Below are 19,405 nucleotides of genomic sequence, written 5' to 3'. Positions count from 1 at the left end.
AAAGTTAAACTGCCACCTTCATAAGATAGTTCCCCATCTCAAGTGATCTCCACCAAAGTGATCTTTCCTTTCAGCAGGCCCTGGAGTGATGAAGGGAATCAGCCTAAGTGATTCTGGAACGAATGGATAGCTCTCTGGAGGCAACTTAAGGGGATGGGTTTTGCGGAGCAAGCTGGTAGCTGCCAATACCGACCTCTAGTGGAACTTCGCTGCAATTTGTCCCGTGCGCCTTTGCCCAAGCCATTTAGGCCCATCCCGGATGCCGTAGCGGGGGGCCGCGCTCAGCTGTTGGGAGGCGGGGTGCCGCTGACGATGGCGGGCGAGCTTGAGGGCTCCAAATCTCTGAGCGGGCTGCTGAGCGGCCTAGCCCAGGAAGCTTTCCATGGGCACCAAGGTATCACGGAGGAGCTGCTGCGGAGCCAGCTCTATCCGGAGGTGTCGCTGGAGGAGTTCCGCCCCTTTCTGGCGAAGATGAGGGGGATTCTTAAGGTACCGGTCGTCCCTGCAGCTGCGGCTGCGGAGCCCAACCCCTTCCCCTCCGCCCTCAGATTGGGCTCCCCAAAAGGTGAAAAGGCTGTCCTCCTTATACCTCGACTCCGTGGGCTCTACATATGTTCCTTCAGATCCGGGGCGCTCGCTCCATCGCCTCCTCTCACTTTCTTAAGGGTGACCCCTTTCTGCCCAAGCTCCCAGCCCCGCAGCAGATACGAACCGGAGAGGACTCTGGGTTTTTCCTCAACTTTTTCTCTGTTGTTGTGTGGGCAGCAATTTCGAGTTGCTTCGGCGGGTCTGTGCGCTCCAGATTAAAATTAAAAATGAAAGATCTATGAAGTCTAGCTTTCCCGGGTTTTGGAAGTGGGGAGTGTTAAAGTGAGCCACTGTATGCTGAGATAGCGGGTGGGCTCGCCGGAGTGAACCGCTGTCAAGCAGTGCACGGTATGGTTAAGAGAGCGCATTTACTAGCTTGAAGTCAAGGTATAAGCCAGCCTGTCCAGTAGAAATGTAATGAGAGTAAACATATAATTTAAAAATTTCTAAAAGCCACATTAAGAAAGTGAAAAAGAAGCAGATGAAATTAATTTTATTTCTTTGGATACCCAGTGTATCCAAAGTATTATCTCTTTTCATGTAATCGTTATACAAAATGTTAATAAGGTATTTTGTATTTTTTTCACCTAGTCTTTGAAATATTGTATGTATTTTACACTTAAAGCACATATCATTTTTTACTAGCCAGATTTCAAGTAACCAGTAGTTACCTGCGGCGTTGAACAACACTGTTTCAGACTGAGAGCTATCATAGGAATGAATCCAGTGCCGAAGTATACTCTAGAGATAGACAATAAAAATGATTTTCGATTTTTGTGGACCTTCTGTGTGTTAGGAACTCTACTAGGCGGACACCCGTATTAAAGACTAGGAAACAGGCTCAGGGAGTCTAAGTCTAGTCAGTCTAAAATCACTTTAATTAAAGGCAGTGTTGAAATTTCATGTTTTTTTCATCTGTTTGTTTCAAAACTGCTTAGGCTTTAAGAGGCAGTTCTTTTTTTCAACTGCTTTTGCTTATAGGATTTGAATCCAGGAAAACAAAGGCAAAACAATTTTTCACAAAAAGTAAATGGACTGTCTCATAGAAATATTAGAGGTATTGTCTCAGGTGTGATCCTAGACATTCTGAGTAGTTTTATTTTATTTTAAAGATTTTAAAGTAGTCTCTATACCCAATGTGGGGCTTGAACTCACAACCCCAAGATTAAGAGTTGCTTGCCCTACCAACTAAGCCAGTCAGGCACCCCTATTCTAATTTTAATTGATATCATGAACACTAATGAATGCCTTTTGTTTCTATCAAATCTTATTCGCCTACTGGTCAGAAAAGGTTTCCTAGAGAATTTGGCTTCTAACCTGGGTTTTTGAGGTGTTTGCTAAGCCTATAAGGGGGATGAGGGTGAGGGACTGCAGGCCAGGGAAGAACAGCACGTGTGTAGGCAGTGTCTTAGGCAACTGCTCTCTAGGTGGACAACATGATTGTTTTGGTTATGAGGTAAAAATTGCAGGCTACCCAGAGAAGACATTGCCTGGAAACTCTTTCTCTTACTTTTAAATATATTGCTAAATAATACCCAAGTATTGCTCTTTCTGCTTTCAGTCTTCTGCCTGAGGATGGAATACTTCAGTTTTCTTGAGTAATTCTGGGTGGAAGAGCTGGCATGGCTCACTTGGTGTTGGGTGTAGAACAGATTTGCCTGTGCTTTGCAGCACAGCCTCTGCATAGCCAATTGAGATACCAGGGGAAAAAGCCTTTGATTGTTTGACTTAGGGCTGAAACTGGGTTCCAGATGACATCTAGTTCCAATCTTCATTTACCTTTTAAGCAACACTGAGGTATAAACATCTCTCTAATTTTTAAGAAAATATAAAAAGCAAATAAGATTTGTGATCTCAGGGTTGTGGGGTCGAGCCTGGCATCGGGCTCCCTGCTCAGTGGGGAATGTGCTTAGGACTCTCTCTCCACCTCTTCCTCAGCCCCTCTCCCCTTGCTCACGATCTCTCGCTCTCTAAAATAAATGAATAAATCTTAAAAAAAAATTTATAACCATTTTAGAGTGTACAGTTCAGTGGTATTAAATACATTCATAATGTTGTGCGTCCATTACCACCATCCGTATCTATAACTCTTTTCATCTTGTAAAACTGAAATTCTATACCCATTAAACAGTTAACTCCCCATAACAACCCCCCCCCCAAGCCTCTGGCAGCCACCATTCTGTTTCTATGATTTTGAATACTCTTAAGTATCTCATGTAAGTGGAATCATATAGTATTTGTCTTTTTTTTTTTTTTTTTTGTGGCTGGCTGACTTTGCTTAGCATAGTGTCATCAAGGTTCATGTTGCGTATGTCAGAATTTCCTTCCTTTTAAAGGCTGGCTAATATTCCATTGTATGTATATACCACACTTTATCCATTCGTGTCATTGGACACTTGGGTTGCTTCCATTGGATTGTGAATGATGCTGCTGTGAACACAGGAGTGCAGATATCTCTTTAAGACCCTGCTTTCAATTCTTTGGGGTATATATCCAGAGGTGGAATTGCTGGGTCATATGGTAATTCTATGTGTAATTTTTTGAGAAACTGCCAACTGTTTTCCACAGTGGTTGTACCATTTTACATTTCCACCAACAGTGCGTAAGAGTATTTCTTCACACCCTTGCCAACACTTGATATTTTCTGGTTTTGTTTTGTTTTGATACTAGCTATCCTAATGAGTATAAAGTGGGCAGGGTATATATTTTTACATGTAGATAACAGAAGTCAAAACATTTTTTTCTTTTGTCTTTGCGGAGTCTCAGCTATCTTGAATTCAACATACAGGCTAGAAGAGCAGAGAGGAAAATACTAAAAAATGCAGGAGTCTGAGCGAAGGGAAACAAACTTGAGGATAAAAGTGGAGTAGTACCTCATCTCATTTGGTGGCTACACCTTTCAGTCATGTATAGAGAATCAAGTTCTGTGAAGAAAGTGAAAGTGAGAGGGACAATAGGGGTAGGAGGAAAGGATGTATAACTCCCGAGAGGGAACAGGCAGTGAATATACATGTTAGGCTCCTTATGGCCAGCTGCCTGCATTAATTCATAGGCTGTGTTTCAGATATCCCGAGCTGCAGTCTTTCCCTCTAACCTTCATGTTGTGTGCCCAGATGTAATATACTGATTGCCACATTTGTACTGGTCTCTGTTTTCCACTTGGAAGTTTTCCTACCCTACTTGGTGAGCAGGCCGAGTCATTGATCCTCGCTAGCTTTACCTATAGCTCACAAAAGGACAAACCTTTCATCTCTTTGTAGATACATGAAGCTGGCCATTTGTTTGCTCTAGTTTTATTTTTGGTAGCTCCTAAAGAGTAGTGAAACCAGCAAATTTAGAGTGGTGTGTTAGTTAGGGAGATGACATCATATATAAATACTCTGCCATTTTAACCTATCTTTTTGGTTTATATTTATAATTTCAACTTCTTCTAGATATGCATTTGCAAATAACATATGCATTTGCTGTTAACCTTGCAAGGGATGCTCCTTACTCTAGTTTACTGGAATTCTAGAGAAAGATCTTACTGATTGAAGCTAGATCACCTTTTGTGTACTTACATTCTGTATTCACTACTGCCCTCTTTTGGTGATAATTTTATGTTCCTTCACTGAAATTTCATGTTAAAATTTTTTAAAATTAAGTTTTTATTTATTTATTTATTTGAGAGAGAAAAGAAGAAAGAGTGCACACCAGCGGGGGGTGGGGCAGGGAGAGAGAGGGAGAAGCAGACTCCCTTGCTAAGTGGGGAGCCGACCTGGGGCTCAATCCTAGGACCCTGGGATCATTGACCTGAGCTGAATGCAGACACTTAACTGGCTGAACCACCCAGGCACCACCTTATTTTAATTCCAGTATAGTTAACATGCAGTGTTACATATTAGTTTCAGGTGTGCAGTACAGTGATTCAGCAATTCCATACATCACCCAGTGCTCATCACAAGTGCACTCCGTAATCCCCATTCCTATTTCATCCCCCCATCCATCAGTTTGTTCTCTATCGTTAAGAGTCTGTTTCTTGGTTTGTCTCTCTCTTTTTTTTTCCCCTTCACTCTTTTGTTTTGTTTCTTAATTTCATGTGAGTGAAATCCTATGGTGTCTTTTTTTTGACTGACTTATTTTGCTTAGCATTATATTCTTGGTTTGTCTCTCTCTTTTTTTTCCCCCTTCACTCTTTTGTTTTGTTTCTTAATTTCATGTGAGTGAAATCCTATGGTGTCTTTTTTTTGACTGACTTATTTTGCTTAGCATCCAAAACAAAAATTTTTAATGAAAATTCTATTGAATTTTGTCTATTGTTGATATACTTCTGTACTACAAAAGTCAAAATTTATAGCCAAAAGTTAATTTACCCATTTCTCTTTTCCTTTATGATTTGAATTTAGAAATATGTTTAGGTCCTTTTTTTTTTTTTTTTAATTTTTACTATTATTGGCTCCACGCCCAATCTGGGGCTTGAACTCAGGATCCTGAGATCAAGAGTCACATGTTCTACTGACTGAACCAGCCAGGCACCCCTGTTTAGATCCTGTTTTAGAAGTCTAGAAATGCAAGCAATAGCTTATGGATTCATCTTCCTGTTCCACTCTTAGCCCCTGTAGTCTATTCTCAGCATAGCTACCAGTGATCCTTCCCCACCCCCACCCCCAGGTTTATTAAAATGTAATTGACAAATAAACCAGTGATCCTTTTAAAGCACACATCCTATCTCCTTACTTCCTGGCTTTCAGCCATTCCATATTCAAAGCTTCACATTAAACTTAAAATAAAATCCAGTTCTTTTACCTTATGTGACCTCTGCCCTACCTAGCTCTCTATTCACATTTTCTCATTTCCAGCCACACTAATCTTCTTGTCTTTATTTAAACATGTTAAGTGCTTTCTAACTCTTCAGGGCCTTTGCAGTTGCTCTTCTATATGCCTGCAATAATTTTCTCAGATCATTTGCTTCAGTCATTCTCTACTTAAAAGCGATTTCCTGGGAGGTATTTCCTGACCTATTCAAAGAGTCTCACCTCCCCCCTACCCCTCTTTTTACCCTGCTTTACTTTTCTTCATACTTAGCACTACCTGAAATTACAGTATGTACTTATTAGCTTGTTTATTTGTTGACTCTCCTATTTGAATGTAAGCATTAAGAGGGCAGGACTTTATTATTTTTTCCTTTTTTATTCCTAACTTCTAATACTGTTTCTAGCATGTAGTAGTAAAAATCTGTAGAATAAGTGAATGAGTGGATAGTGCTTAAATATGGAGATTACCATTAAAAAGATAAGCATGAGAGGGGTGCCTGGGTGGTTAAGAGTTGTGGGATTGTGCCCTTTGTTGGGCTCCGCACTCAGTGGGGAGATTCTGTCTTCCTCTCCCTCTGCCCCTGCCCCCATACTGTCTCTCTCTAAAATAAATAAATAAGTAAGTAAGTCAGTCTTAAAAAAAGATTTAAGGGGCACCTGGTGGCTCAGTTGGTAGAGCATGTGACTTTTGATCCCAGGTTTGAGCCCCATGTTGGGTGTAGAGGTCTGGTATAAAAAAGTAAAATCTCAGGGCGCTTGGGTGGCTCAGACGTTAAGCATCTGCCTTCGGCTCAGGGTGTGATCCCATGGTTCTGGGATCGAGCCCCGCATCGGGCTCCCTGCTCTGCTGGGAGCCTGCTCCTTCCTCTCCCACTCCCCCTGCTTGTGTTCCCTCTCTCGCTGGCTGTCTCTCTCTGTCAAATAAATAAATAAATAAATAAAATCTTTAAAAAAAAAAAAAAAGGTAAAATCTCTAAGGGGTACCTGGCTGGCTCAGTTGGAATAGCATGACTCCTGGTTTTGGGGTCATGAATTTGAGCCCCATGTTGGGTATAGAGATTATAAATAAACCTAAAAGATTTATAATAGTAAAAGGCTATAAAAATATTTTGATTTTAAAGATTTTATTTATTTTAGAGGGAAAGAGAGAGCAAGTGTGCATGAGCAGGGGCTAAGGGCAGAGGGAGAGGGAGAGAGAGAGTCCCAAGCAGACTCTGCTCTGAGCATGGAGCCCCACACAGGGCTTGATCTCACGACCCTGAGATCATGACCTGAGCCAAAATCAAGAGTCAATGTTTAACCAACTGAGCCACTCAGGTGCCCCCAAAATATTTCTATTTTAAACACCTGGTTCTGTTTCTCTTCTTGAAGCCATGAAAATTTGTAATTTGTTTGAGAATTAGATTGGAGAGAAAAGACCTGTGTTAATATGGGTTTTGTATGTCTTGTAATTCAGGTATATCATCTGAAGAATGCTGGATTTAATTTTTTGTTTGTTTGTTTTACCAATATTGAGCTACCTGTGTGCTTTCTATTACTAATTTTTATAATAAGCATTATTTAGCCTCATTAAAGAAAGCTTAGAAATGTGAGATGTATAAAAACACGTAATACCATGTCCTGACATAACCAGCATTAATATTTTTGTACATTTATTTGTACCACAAATATTATTAAGCATCTTAATACATGCCATGCCTTGTGCTTGGGATGCAGCTGTAGTCCGTGCCCTTGTGGAATTTGTAGTTCCAGAAGAATATAGGCATTAAGTCTGTGGTTACCTTTTGAAAAGGCAGCCAGAGTATGCCAATTTATGCAGATTATAGGCAATTTAGAGTGGTTCCTAGCCTGGTCTACAACATGAACAAAGGATGAAAAGCAGGGAAAAGCCTGCTTATTAGGTACAATGAACTGAAAAGAAAGGACAGAGACAGCACAAAAGTAATTCTCCTTCCTTTAGTTGTCTACCTCTGGTCCCAAGGTAGGGTTTCTCATGAATATGGTTGACTACAGTCATGATAATGTTTTTCCTGGATGAGGATATGACTGCTTTGGGACCTAATTTTAAGTTTCTTGACATGGCCTTTAGAGCCAGATGGGCTGTCAGAGCATCACCTGAACAGTCCAAGATGTACACTTAGAGTAGCTCCATCTTGCTGGTCTCAGCCTACTTTCAGTGTCTCTTCTCAGAGCCCGAAGCATGTTTTCAAGTAGCTCCTTAAGAACGTGTATATGAGAGGTCACTTTTTTCTTTTTAAGTCTTGAAAAAGTGTCTTTATTCTAGTTCACACTTAATTGCTAGTTTGGTTGAGAATATATTTCTAGGTTGTGATACTGACTCACAGTTTTGAAGGCATTGTTTCATTGAATGTGACCTTTTTCTCTATGTACTTTTAGGATTTTCTTTCTATCCTTTATTTCCTTGTGTGGTTTTCTTTTGTTTCATTATTTGGGCCACTGTGGACCCTTTGAATCTGGAGACTTATGATGACCTTTAGTTCTGGGAAAAGTTGTATTCCTACTTTGATGATTTTTTCCCCTCTACTCTCTTTCTAGCACTCTGATTTCAAATGTTAGACCTTCTAGACTGAATTCTTAGTTTTTCTTTTTTCTCTATTTTCCATTTCTTTTTTAAAATCTTTTTGATAGCTTTCCTCTACTTTACCATCTAGCATTTTAATTGAATTTTTCATCTGGTCATGTTTTTAATTTCCAGGAATTTTCTTTTGACACGGACAATATACTATGTTTAGTCAGTGTAAGGGAAGAAAAGGTTTTTCCTTGATCCTCATAGGGTCCCTGGCCAGGTCTGAAAATTAAACTGACAAAGACAAGTTAACAAGAGAAAAGTGTACAAATTTATTTCATATAAGTTTTGCATGATACAGGAGACTTCATAAGGAAATGATGAGCCAGGTTCACCTGGGTGGCTCAGTTGGTTAAGCGTCTGCCTTTGGCTCAGGTCCTGATCCCAGAGTCCTGGGATCGAGTCCTGCATCGGGCTCCTTGCTCAGCGGGGAGCCTGCTTCTCTCTCTGCCTGCTGCTCCCCCTGCTTGTGCTTGCTGTCTGTCTCTCTCTGTCAAATAAATAAAATTAAAAAAAAATTGGAAAATAAGAAGACCCAAAGAAAGAGACTTGAATATTTTATTTTGGGTTTAATGAAGAGTTAATTGTAGTAAACTGGGGAAAACTTAGCAAGGCCTTTTTTGGAGGGTTCTTCTTGGTGTCTCTCTTTGGAGATGAGGATGCTCCTTTCTTGTGGATGTAGGGAGGGCATCTCTCACAAGTGGGTTTTACCTATTGCAGGGGAAAAGGGTGGGGGAAAAGGTCAGAGTGACCTTCCTGCTCTACCTTTTCTCCAGCTACTTCAGTTTCCAAGAATCTGTATGCCAAGATGCTATATTTTGGGGTAGCATGCCCTGAACCCCATTACCAACAGTCTCTCCTCTCTTTCTTAAAACACAAGGTGGGAGTGTAGAGTACATAATTTTCTGCATTTGGCTTTTAAAAAATTTATTTATTTTGAGTGATTTTTGTGTGCTCTTTTTCAATATTAGAAATTTGGTATACTTGTACTCAGCATTGATGAAAGCTTTTTTCAGAGGGTTTCAATGAACATATTGCTGAGATGTTTTTGGGTATGATGTAAGCAGAAGATGTTAAATTCTCGCAGAGGGATACCCTACTTAATCTTTTTAATATTCTAATAATTTAATGTTTTGCAAACTGTGGTGTATATTTTTGGTTTTTTATTATTTGTTTGTATTATTTTAAAAGCACGGTTTGATCCTAGTTTCCAAATAACCTGCAAAATTTTGTGGAGAGTATTTATAGCAAAAGCAGAAGCTTAAAAGTATATTTGGTATTAAGTTTATAAAGTGACTTAAGTTGACTGCCCATCAGTAATATATTTTTTTTATTGTTAGAGAATGGTATTTTCAGCTTCTGTTTGAGATTTATCTTGTGTAGAGTATCTAGTACCTCATTCTTGTGAAAAAGCCAGAATACTTTTTAGTTTTATTTATTTTTAGTTTTTTTTAGAATGCTTTTCAATATTGAGCTTTCTTGTGTTACGTTAGGGTTTCTGCACTTATTTTGTAATGTAGAAAGATTTTACTGTGTAAGATACTTTTTAATATATTATTGGTCTCTCTTTACAATGAAAAATGTAAAGCAGTATATCTTTTTGACCAGTGTAAGAATGAACTTCACCCTTATACATTTCAGACAGTAAATATTAAATAATAAGAAATTAACTTGATTATAAAAAAAGAATGCAAAATATTTGGTCTTGAAATGTGTAGATTAGGAGACATGAATAGAAGAGATCGAAAACATTGATTTGTTCTGACATACTTTCAGGATTCATTTATCTGTCTTCATTTTTGTTTTAGCTATTCTTTTCTACACTAGGTGGCAGTAGAATATTGGCTTGCTAACACTGCTGGAAGCAGTGTAATGTTTAAAATGTTCTTTCTCTTTAATGTTCTAGTTCAGAAAACAAAGTTGGCTACTCAACAATAAGAATTTCTAATCCAAAAAGAATTCTAAATACTTGGTTTGATATTTTGAATTTAGAAATACCATTTCCTGGAAAATTTAAAGCTGTATAAACAGATTCCTTTTGCTATAGGTCTCTGGTTTTTGTATAACTAAATTTTACTAATCTCATTGAACAGTTTTGAGAAATTAGATGATAACTCATCTAAATAAATTTCTACGTTTCTGAAGGATTAGCAAGCAACTGTTTGGTAAGATGTTACTTTTTTTATGTCACTGGACATCACATGATAAAGCAGCAATTGCAGATTACCAGCTGGAGTTTATTTTAATGGGCTCAGATGACCTGTATGAGGGGTGCCTGGCTGGCTCAGTCAATAGAGCACTCTTGATCTCGGGGTCGTGAGTTCAAGCCCCACTTTGGGCGTGGAGTCTACTTAAAAAAAAGAGAGAGAGAAAATCAAATGACTAGTATGAGGTGTTCTAAAAGTTTGGCTGGCTCAGTTGGAGGAGCATGCAACTCTTGACCTTGGGGTTGTGAGTTTGAGTCCCACATTGGGTGTAGAGATTACCTAAATAAATAAAAAAAAAAAACTCTTTACACCCCCCCTCCCCATTTTAATTGAAGATCCATTTTTGGTTTTCCTCTCAAAGCTTTCTGGATCTGCAGACTTGACTTGGGTTGAAAGAGTTCCTGGGTAGAGAGATTTTAAAGAGAAAAAAAATTTTTTAGGAGATTTTATTTATTTATTTGAGAGAGAGTGAGTGAGACAGAGAGCATGAGTGGGGGAGGGCTTAGTGGGAGAGGGATAAGCAGACTCCCCACTGAGCAGGGAGCCCAAAGCAGGGCTTGATCCCAGGACCCTGGGATCATGATCTGAGGCAAAGGCAGACACTTAACCAACTGAGCCACCCAGAACCCCTAAAGAAAATTTCTACCTTTGATTTATCTGTCAAATATTTATAGAGTAGATAATGTGCTATATCTGGCTCTGTACACAAAGGTGAATACCGCAGTCAAAGAATTCTGTATTACACGGTAAATGCCGTAAGAAAGGTATCAATGGTGTGTTCTGGTGAAGTGGATCCTTATTTTAAATTACAGAAACATGAAAATCATTTTTTTTGTCCTAATAAAATACCTTCATTTTTGGCTTTGTGTTAACTTAGAATGTAATTTTTTTTTAGAGTGTAATTTTTGTAAATTTTGACTTCATTATTTGTTTCAACTCATTCCTTTTTTAAAAAAGCCATATTATACTAAATTGAAGAAATTTTGGTATAGGTTGTGTTATGTGTGCTTTATATATGATAAACTTTTAATATTTTTGTATGCCAGTATGGAATTATCTCTGAAAGGTATTCTGTATTCTCTGTCATGACATATGATCATGGTATAGCCAAATTCTTGCACAATTTTCTACAGACCTATTTCTAAACAAAGCTACCATTTATGAAATCCTTAAATTTCCATTATGTTTATCCTGAGGATATGTTACTTGAGAAGTAATGAAATCATTTATCATTTGTTTAAAATATGTTCATTTTTTCAAATGAACATTTATTGAGCACCTACCTGCCAGATCTTGTGTCTGGCACTGGAAACATCAGTGAACCAAACAGAAAATTTTCCTATTTCCTAGATGTATCATTCAAGGAAGGCAGGGGTATCCTGACAGTAAGCAAGAATATATGCATAAAGGAATGATGGAAGGAAATGTATTAATTAGTTTTTACATATATTTTTTGTTTTCATTTTTACATACTTCTTTCCCTTTACTTCTCATAATCTTTTTTGATCCCTTAAAATCAATGATAGACATTTATCTGTGATAATAATTTTGTATCTTTAGTATCTTTGGTTTTCTTTTTTTTTTGAAAAATTTTTAAAGATTTTATTTATTTATTTGAGATAGAGTGAGTGAGCAAGAGAGAGCATGGGGGGGGGGGTCAGAGGGAGAGGGAGAAGCAGGCTTTCCACCGACTAGGGAGCCCAGCACAGGGCTCGATCCCATGACCCTGAGATCATGACCTGAGCCAAAGGCAGATGCCTTAACTGACTGAGCTACCCAGGAGCCTCCCTTTGGATTCTTTTTAATTATCTGTCCCTAAAGTCAGTAGATCTTTGTATCATTTTTTTGCTTTTTAGGTAGTTCTCTATAGAGAGAATACTTTTATTTTTAAAAACTTGTTGTTGGATGTAGCATACATACAGAAGTATTTACAGATCACATGTGTGCAATGGATTTTCACAAACTGAGCATACCCGTGTAACCAGCAGCCAGATCAAGAAACCAAATGCTACCAGCATCCTGGAAACCCCTTATGCTTGTTTTTAGTCACTAGGTCCTCCCCACTTTACTTTTTTTTTTTTTAAAGATGTATTTTGTTTATTTTAGAGACAAAGAGTGCTGAGGGGTGGGGAGGGGTAAGGGGAGAGGGAGAGAGAGTCCCAACTAGACTCCTCACTGAGTGCAGAGCCCAATGTGGGGCTCGATCTCACGACCCTGAGATCATGATCTGAGCCAAAACCAAGAGTTGGAGGCTCAAGCATCTGCACTACTCAGGTGCCCCATTCCACTTTACTTACTTCTAATACCACAGTGTAGTTTCACCTGTGTGTGAACTGTATATAAATGTAGTCTTACAGTACATACTCTTTTGTGTCTGTCTTTTTTCACTCAAGACACACATATGCTTATGAGATTCAGCATTATTGCATGTAGTTGCAGATCATTCATATTGCTGTTGAGCAGGGGTAAGCAAACTGTGACCCACAGGCTAAATCTGGCCCCTGCCTATTTGTTTGTTTTGAGAGGGAGAGAAAGGGAGGTGGGGGAGGAGCAAAAGGAGAGGGAGAGAGAAAATCTTAAGCAGGCTCCACGCCCAGCATGGATCCTGAAGTGGGGCTCAATCTATAACCCTGAGATCATGACCTGAGTGGAAATAAAGTCAGATGCTTAACTGAGTGAGCCACCCAGGTGCTCCAAGCCCCTGCCTATTTGTGTACAGCCGTTGAACTGTTTTTTTTTTTTTTTACATTTTTAAATAGTTTAAAGAGTTTTTTGTGACCTATGAAACTTACATGAAATTCAAATTTCAGTGTTTATAATAAAGTATATGGTTTCTTCTCTCTACAAGGGCATAGTTAAGTAGTTGCATCAGAGACTAGATGGTTGACAAAACCTAAAATAATTACTGTCTGGCCCTATATAGGAAAATTTTGCCTACCCCTGTTGAGTATATCAGTGTTTGAATATGTTACAATATGCTTATCCATTCTATTGTTGATGGGGAATTGAAAAGTTTACAGTTTTTGCTTAATTATGAATAGAGGATACTACTTTTTATCCTTAAAATTTAGCCACCATCATTTTCTCATTAGGTATCTTGTATTGAGTAGAGAACTATATATTTTTAAAGATTTTATTTATCTATTATTAGAGAGAGAAGAGAGAGAGAGAAAGCCTGAGCAGGGGAAGAGGCAGAGGGAGAGAATCTCAAGCAGACTGCTAGATCTCAAGAGCTACCCAGACACCAAAGTAGAGAACTATTTTGATTCATTTTTTTCATTTTACTTTATTGTGATGAGAAGACTTAACAAAATTTTAAGTACAGTATTGCTGACTATAGGTGCAGTGTTGTACAGCAGATCTCAAGAGCTTATTCCTCTTCCTTAATTGAAACTTTATGCCTGCTGATTAGTGATTCCCCATTCCCCTCTCCCCAACCTCTGATACCACCAGTCCATACTTAGATTCCATGAATTTGAATATTTTAGATGCCGTATATAGGGGGAATCATGTAGTGTTAGTCTTTCTGTGACTGGCTTATTTCACTTAGCATGTTGTCCCCAAGGTTCATTCATGATGTTGCATATTGCAAAATTTCCTTCTTTTTTTAAAAGATTTTATTTGTAAGTGATCTCTACACCCACTGTGAGGCTCGAACTTAAAGCCCTGAAATTCAGAGTCCCATGCTGTACTGATTGAGCCAGCCAGGTGCTCCAACATTTCCTTTTTTTTTTTTTTTTTTAAGATCTTTTTTTTCCCCCCAATTTTATTTTTGCGAAATCTCTACACCCAGTGTGGGGCTCAAACTTACAACAACGAGATCAGACCCGTTCCACTGATTGAGCAGCCAGGCACTCCAAAATTTCCTTCTTTTTAAAGTCCAAATAAAGGGTGCCTAGGTGGCTCAGTCGGTTAAGTGTCTGTAAGTGTCTGACTTGGGATTTTGGCTCAGGTCATGATCTCATGGGTTGTAGGATCGAGCCCTGTGTCAGGCTACCTGCTCAGTGGGAAGTCTGCTTGAGATTCTTTTTCCCTCCCTCTGTCCCTCCCCCGATTTGCATTTTCTCTTTCTCCCTCCCTCCCTCTCTGTAAAATAAATAAATAAATCTTTAAAAAAACCCAAGGCTGAATAATATTGCATTGTATGAGAACCATTTTTTATCTACTCACAGGTTGATTTGACAGGTTTTTGTATAGTTTCTCCGGTGTCTGTTTTGTCCTTACAAAGAGACTGGAGGTAGGAACCATGCCCTGAGTTGTATTTCTTTTGAACTCCTGTGTACGTTAGACACATTCTGCTTTGAGGCTACAAATAATGAAGTAATTATTCTTCTTAAGTTTTATACCTCTACTCTCCCTTGTCATACATTTTATAGCAGGCCCAGTGGTTTTTAATGGTCTTTATTAGCTAGTACAGCCAGTGTGGCATTTTTCTTTGTCTTTTTTCTCATTCTTATTTTTCTTTATTGTTAAGTTATTTAAATTTCCACAGGCTCAGGACTTCCTCTCCTATTGCAGACTTTTGAATTTAAGCTGGCAGTGGGGCTCTGGTTATAATGAGAAAACCTCTGAGTAATTCTGTTTCTCAAACAGTAATTTTTTTTTTTACATAAATGTTAATTTATGCACTCGAGTTGGATACTACACTAATCATGTGCTCTTTCCCAAGAGAAAGATTTATGGTTTGTCAATAGTACTGCAGAAGAAGGGAAAAAGGGGTATTTTTTTACTTTGTAATTGCTTCTGGAGACTTTCCCACACTTACGTCTTTGAGCTGGCCACAAAATGTTCTTTGAGAAAAAGCTAAATTCTTCTCCATTAAGTTAAAGGCTAATGTGTTGCTTGGAGTGTTCAGTAGAAGGAAACATTCATTGTGCTTCATGATGGATTTTTTTTTTCCCCCTTGCTGACTGAGACAGGAGTCCTACCCAGAACTAGAAGAACACAGATGACGAGTAAAGTACTGGATAGAAGTAATTTGGCAGAATGAAAACCAGTAACAATGAGCTTCTACTACTAAAGAGTGTAATTTGGAAGTATCTTGAACTTCTTTTTTTTTTTTTTGAATATTTTATTTATTTATTCGACGGAGATAGAGACAGCCAGCGAGAGAGGGAACACAAGCAGGGGGAGTGGGAGAGGAAGAAGCAGGCTCATAGCAGAAGAGCCTGATGTGGGGCTCGATCCCATAAGGCCGGGATCACGCCCTGAGCCGAAGGCAGACGCTTAACCGCTGTGCCACCCAGGCGCCCCGGAAGTATCTTGAACTTCTATTGAACACTCCGAGCAACACATTAGCCTTTAACTTAATGGAGAAAGAATTTAGCTTTTTTTTTTTTTTTGATTAATTTGCTTTACCTTTCTTAACCTACTTGTTTTGCATGAATTTTTTTCATCTTGGTCTCTAAGAAGCAGTCCAAAGTTGGCAGTGCTTCTGTTTCTTTTATTTCCTTTATTAATTTACTATGTTTTCTTAATTACATAGGTACAAACTGGAGATTTAGTTTTTTGAACCCTTATTTATTTATTTATTTATTTATTCTAAAGATTGTATTTATTTTAGATAGAGAGCATGAGCGGGGAGAGGGGGAAAGAATCCCAAGCAGACTCCGCACTGAGCATGGAGGCTGAAATCAGGAGTCAGGCACTTAACTGACTGAGCCACTCAGGCACCCCTTGAGCCCTTAATTATAAAATTTTTTTCTTGTAATAGGTTTTACAGAGCATTTTGGAATTGAAGATTATATTTGTTATCTTTTTACTATAATAACAGACTGTATAAGAAGAAATATGGAAGATAATAATTAGGTTTATAACTCTTTTGATACAGAAAATGACCAGGTGTTGGTTTATAATATTTTGTATTATGACATTAGAAAACTTGGTGAGTTTTGGCATTTAAAATTGACCTGGGATTATTTTTTGGAGGAATCTGGCCCAATGCAGGAAGCATCCTAAAGATTTGCCCTGAAGACAGAATCTTGAATTCTTAGTCTGTTTTTTGTTTTTTGTTTTTTTTAAAGATTTTATTTTTGGGGTGCCTGGGTGGCTCAGTTAGTTGAGCATCCAACTCTTGGTTTCAGCACAGGTCATGATCTCATGCGTGGTGGGATCAAGCCCTGCCTCGGGCTCTGCGCTCAGCAGGGAGTCTACTTGAAGATTCTTTCCCTCTGCCCCTCCCCCTACTTGTGTGCTTGCACACACATGTGCTCTCTCTCAAAGAAATAAATCTTAAAAAAAAAAAGATTTTATTTTTAAGTAATCTCTACATCCAGTGTGGGGCTCGAACTTACAACTCCAAGATCAAGAGTTACATGCTCTGGGGCGCCTGGGTGGCACAGTGGTTAAGCGTCTGCCTTCGGCTCAGGGCGTGATCCCAGCGTTCTGGGTTCGAGCCCCACATCAGGCTCCTCTGCTATGAGCCTGCTTCTTCCTCTCCCACTCCCCCTGCTTGTGTTCCCTCTCTCGCTGGCTGTCTCTCTCTCTGTCGAATAAATAAATAAAATCTTAAAAAAAAAAAAAAAAAAAAAAGAGTTACATGCTCTATGGAACGAGCCAGCCAGGCACTGCATTAAATTCTTACTCTGGTTTTTAAGGTTTTGTTTCCACCTTATTTTTTTATAGCTTTGTAATTATTATCCTATAAAGTCTATGAGGTTTAGTTTTTTTTTTCTTTCTCTCTCTCTCTCTCTTTTTTTTTAAATTCATTTTTTTGACAGACAGAGAGCTCAGCCCCTCTGAGCAGGGAGCCTGATGCGGGGCTTGATCCCAGGACCCCAGGATCAGACCTGAGCTGAAGGCAGACATTGAAATGACTGAGCCACCCAGGTGCCCCTGGTTTGTTTTCCTTTTAGAATTTTAGGGAGCTTGAATTTAATTAAACAAATGTGGAGTATTCCTGAGGTGCTATTAGTTATAATTACTTTAAAAGGCCCTTTATAGGCATCTAGCGAGAGATTGTGTATTACCTATGTAGGAGAAGGTTAAGATGGGGATAGACATCTGTGTGGAGGAAAATGATTAAGAATCAAATTCATAGAATCACCATTGACTTGGCTTTTTATGATTTCTGGGATAGCACGTAAATTTGTTTCAGAGTAGATCTTTTTGTTGAATAACAATGTAATTTAATATAATTCTAATGTTGATGTTCTGTAATTAGACTTTGGTAATATGGAAGGTAGCAAATTGCTTTCAGGATAAGTGACCTCAAGAGATTTTGCTGAAGCAGATACTAGGTTGCTCTTTTGGACATTCAGGATATTAAGATTTGAAAGCTGGCTTGATTAGTGGACTTGAAAACAGAAAACATCACTTTTTATAGAATATTTGTCAAATTTTTCCATTATTAATTTGTAAACCCTCTTAGTACTCTATGAGGTTAGGCCTAATCATTAATTTTCTTCTGTCTAGGTGGGTAAACTGAATAATAGATGATACAGAGTTATTCATTTTATTTTATTTTTTTATTTTTTTTGAAGATTTTATTTATTTGACAGAGAACACAAGCCGGGGAGGGGGCAGAGGGAGAGGAAGAAGCAGACTCCCCACTGAGCAGGGAGCCTGATGTGGGGCTTGATCCCAGGACCTTGGAATCATGACCTGAGCTTAACTACTGAGTCACCCAGGTGCCCCCAGAGTTACTCATTTTAATCAGGTGATGAAATAAGTATGCATTCTTTCATTCATTCCTGTATTCATTAAACTGTGTGCATATATTGTGCTCAGGGGGAATATAAAATGAGTAAGATTTCATAAGGAGCCTATAGTTTACTGGGGTAGGTGAACTTGTATGTGAGTGATAAGAATTAAAAGCAAAATATACAAAAAAACCCCAACCAAAAACAAAAAAGCAAAAACAAAACAAAAATAAAAAATAAAAAAAACAACCCCCCAAAATAAAAGCAAAATATAAAGCCTAATCAATGAGTTGTAAGTAATTTCAGTTATTAGGATATAACATTTAAGTTTGGTCTAGAAGGTAATATTTCCACAAGCAGAATTAGGGGTTCTGTGTAGAGAACAGCATTAAGACATGTAAATATGGAAATGTGTGTTGAATTCAAGGACTGGCAAGGTCACTCTTAGACATGTGAGATGCAGTACGATAAAGGGGACCTGATGTCAAGAATGCTTTGCTAATGCATTGGGACTTTATTCTGTGGGTAGCAAGGAGCCACTGGAAGGTTTTGATTGTGTAAGTGACATAAAATTGGGTTTATATTTAGAAGGAAAATTAATTAACTAATTAATTAATTTTATTTAGATCATGTGTCTGTGTACACACAGGGGGGAGGGGCAGAGGGAGAGAATATTAATAAGGCTCCATGCCCATTGCAGAGCCCAGTGTGGGACTTGATTTCATGACCCTGAGATCATGACCTGAGCTGAAATTGAGTGAGATTATTAACTGAGCTACAGGGATCCCTAGGGAGAACCCTTCTTAATGTAATCTGAAGCATAAACTACTTCAGTGTAGCTACCAAGTGATGTAGCTCTTCAGTGTTTCAGGTAGATTTACTTAGTGGTGAGTAGCCCACATGATCTGCCTACCCTTACTCATTTTAAGATTAGATTAAATTCCTGATTTACTTAGCCACAGATACAAAATGTCTTTCTGTGGTAAAGTGGTCATGTAATGCAGAAAAAAAATGCAAACACCTTTCACCTTGGCTTCTTTTGGCCACCACTGTTTCTCTGCCTAAAAATTTAATTCATGGTACACATCTGTCCTTTTATACTGACCCACATCACCATTCCAGATTAAAAATGTTTAAAACACCTGACCTGCCATACTTGCATCAGTAAGGCTTCATATTCATTATTAAGGTTGCTTAGAAGGATCAAAATTAATTAGTTTACATTTTACCACATCCTATTGCTACCTACTCAGCTCAGATTTTCAGTAAACAATAAAATGGTCACATGGGTACAGCAGAAGGAAACAAAGTAACTGATACTCCCCTACAAAATGGGAGATTGATCCTGAATTGTGAAGTTGATGTTTCTACAGTACAAACACTGAATTTTTGATTACCCTTAGTATATTAACTTTTATTTCTTGTCCTATTGTGAATTTGTATCCATTGTATAAGAAATTCACTTAAAAAATTAGTGAGTATAAATCTAGAAGTCATGGGCCTGAAGAGTCAGTGGGTTAGGCTGTAATTGGGACAAGCCAGTAGAATTGCTTTTGGTTTCCTTTATGTCTTAGCCTCCTTGGGCTGCCA

The 19,405-nt window shown here is 38.5% G+C and overlaps 1 protein-coding gene across 1 annotated transcript in view; it reads left to right on the top strand.

Annotated features, from left to right (window-relative positions):
• The first annotated feature begins 268 nt into the window (after positions 1-268).
• Positions 269-19,405, top strand: part of COMMD1 (copper metabolism domain containing 1) — a 183,906-nt gene continuing 164,769 nt past the window's right edge. Inside the window, exon 1 of the mRNA XM_008699910.2 lies at positions 269-489. Coding sequence (XP_008698132.1) covers positions 313-489 — 177 coding nt within the window. The 5' untranslated portion in view covers positions 269-312. The remainder of the gene's footprint in view (positions 490-19,405) is intronic.

Source organism: Ursus maritimus, unplaced genomic scaffold (assembly GCF_017311325.1).
Source record: "Ursus maritimus isolate PB19 unplaced genomic scaffold, ASM1731132v1 scaffold_6, whole genome shotgun sequence".
Taxonomy (NCBI): Eukaryota; Metazoa; Chordata; class Mammalia; order Carnivora; family Ursidae; genus Ursus; species Ursus maritimus.
The sequence above is the reverse complement of the archived record's forward strand: the minus strand, read 5'-3'. Positions and strand labels throughout refer to the sequence as shown.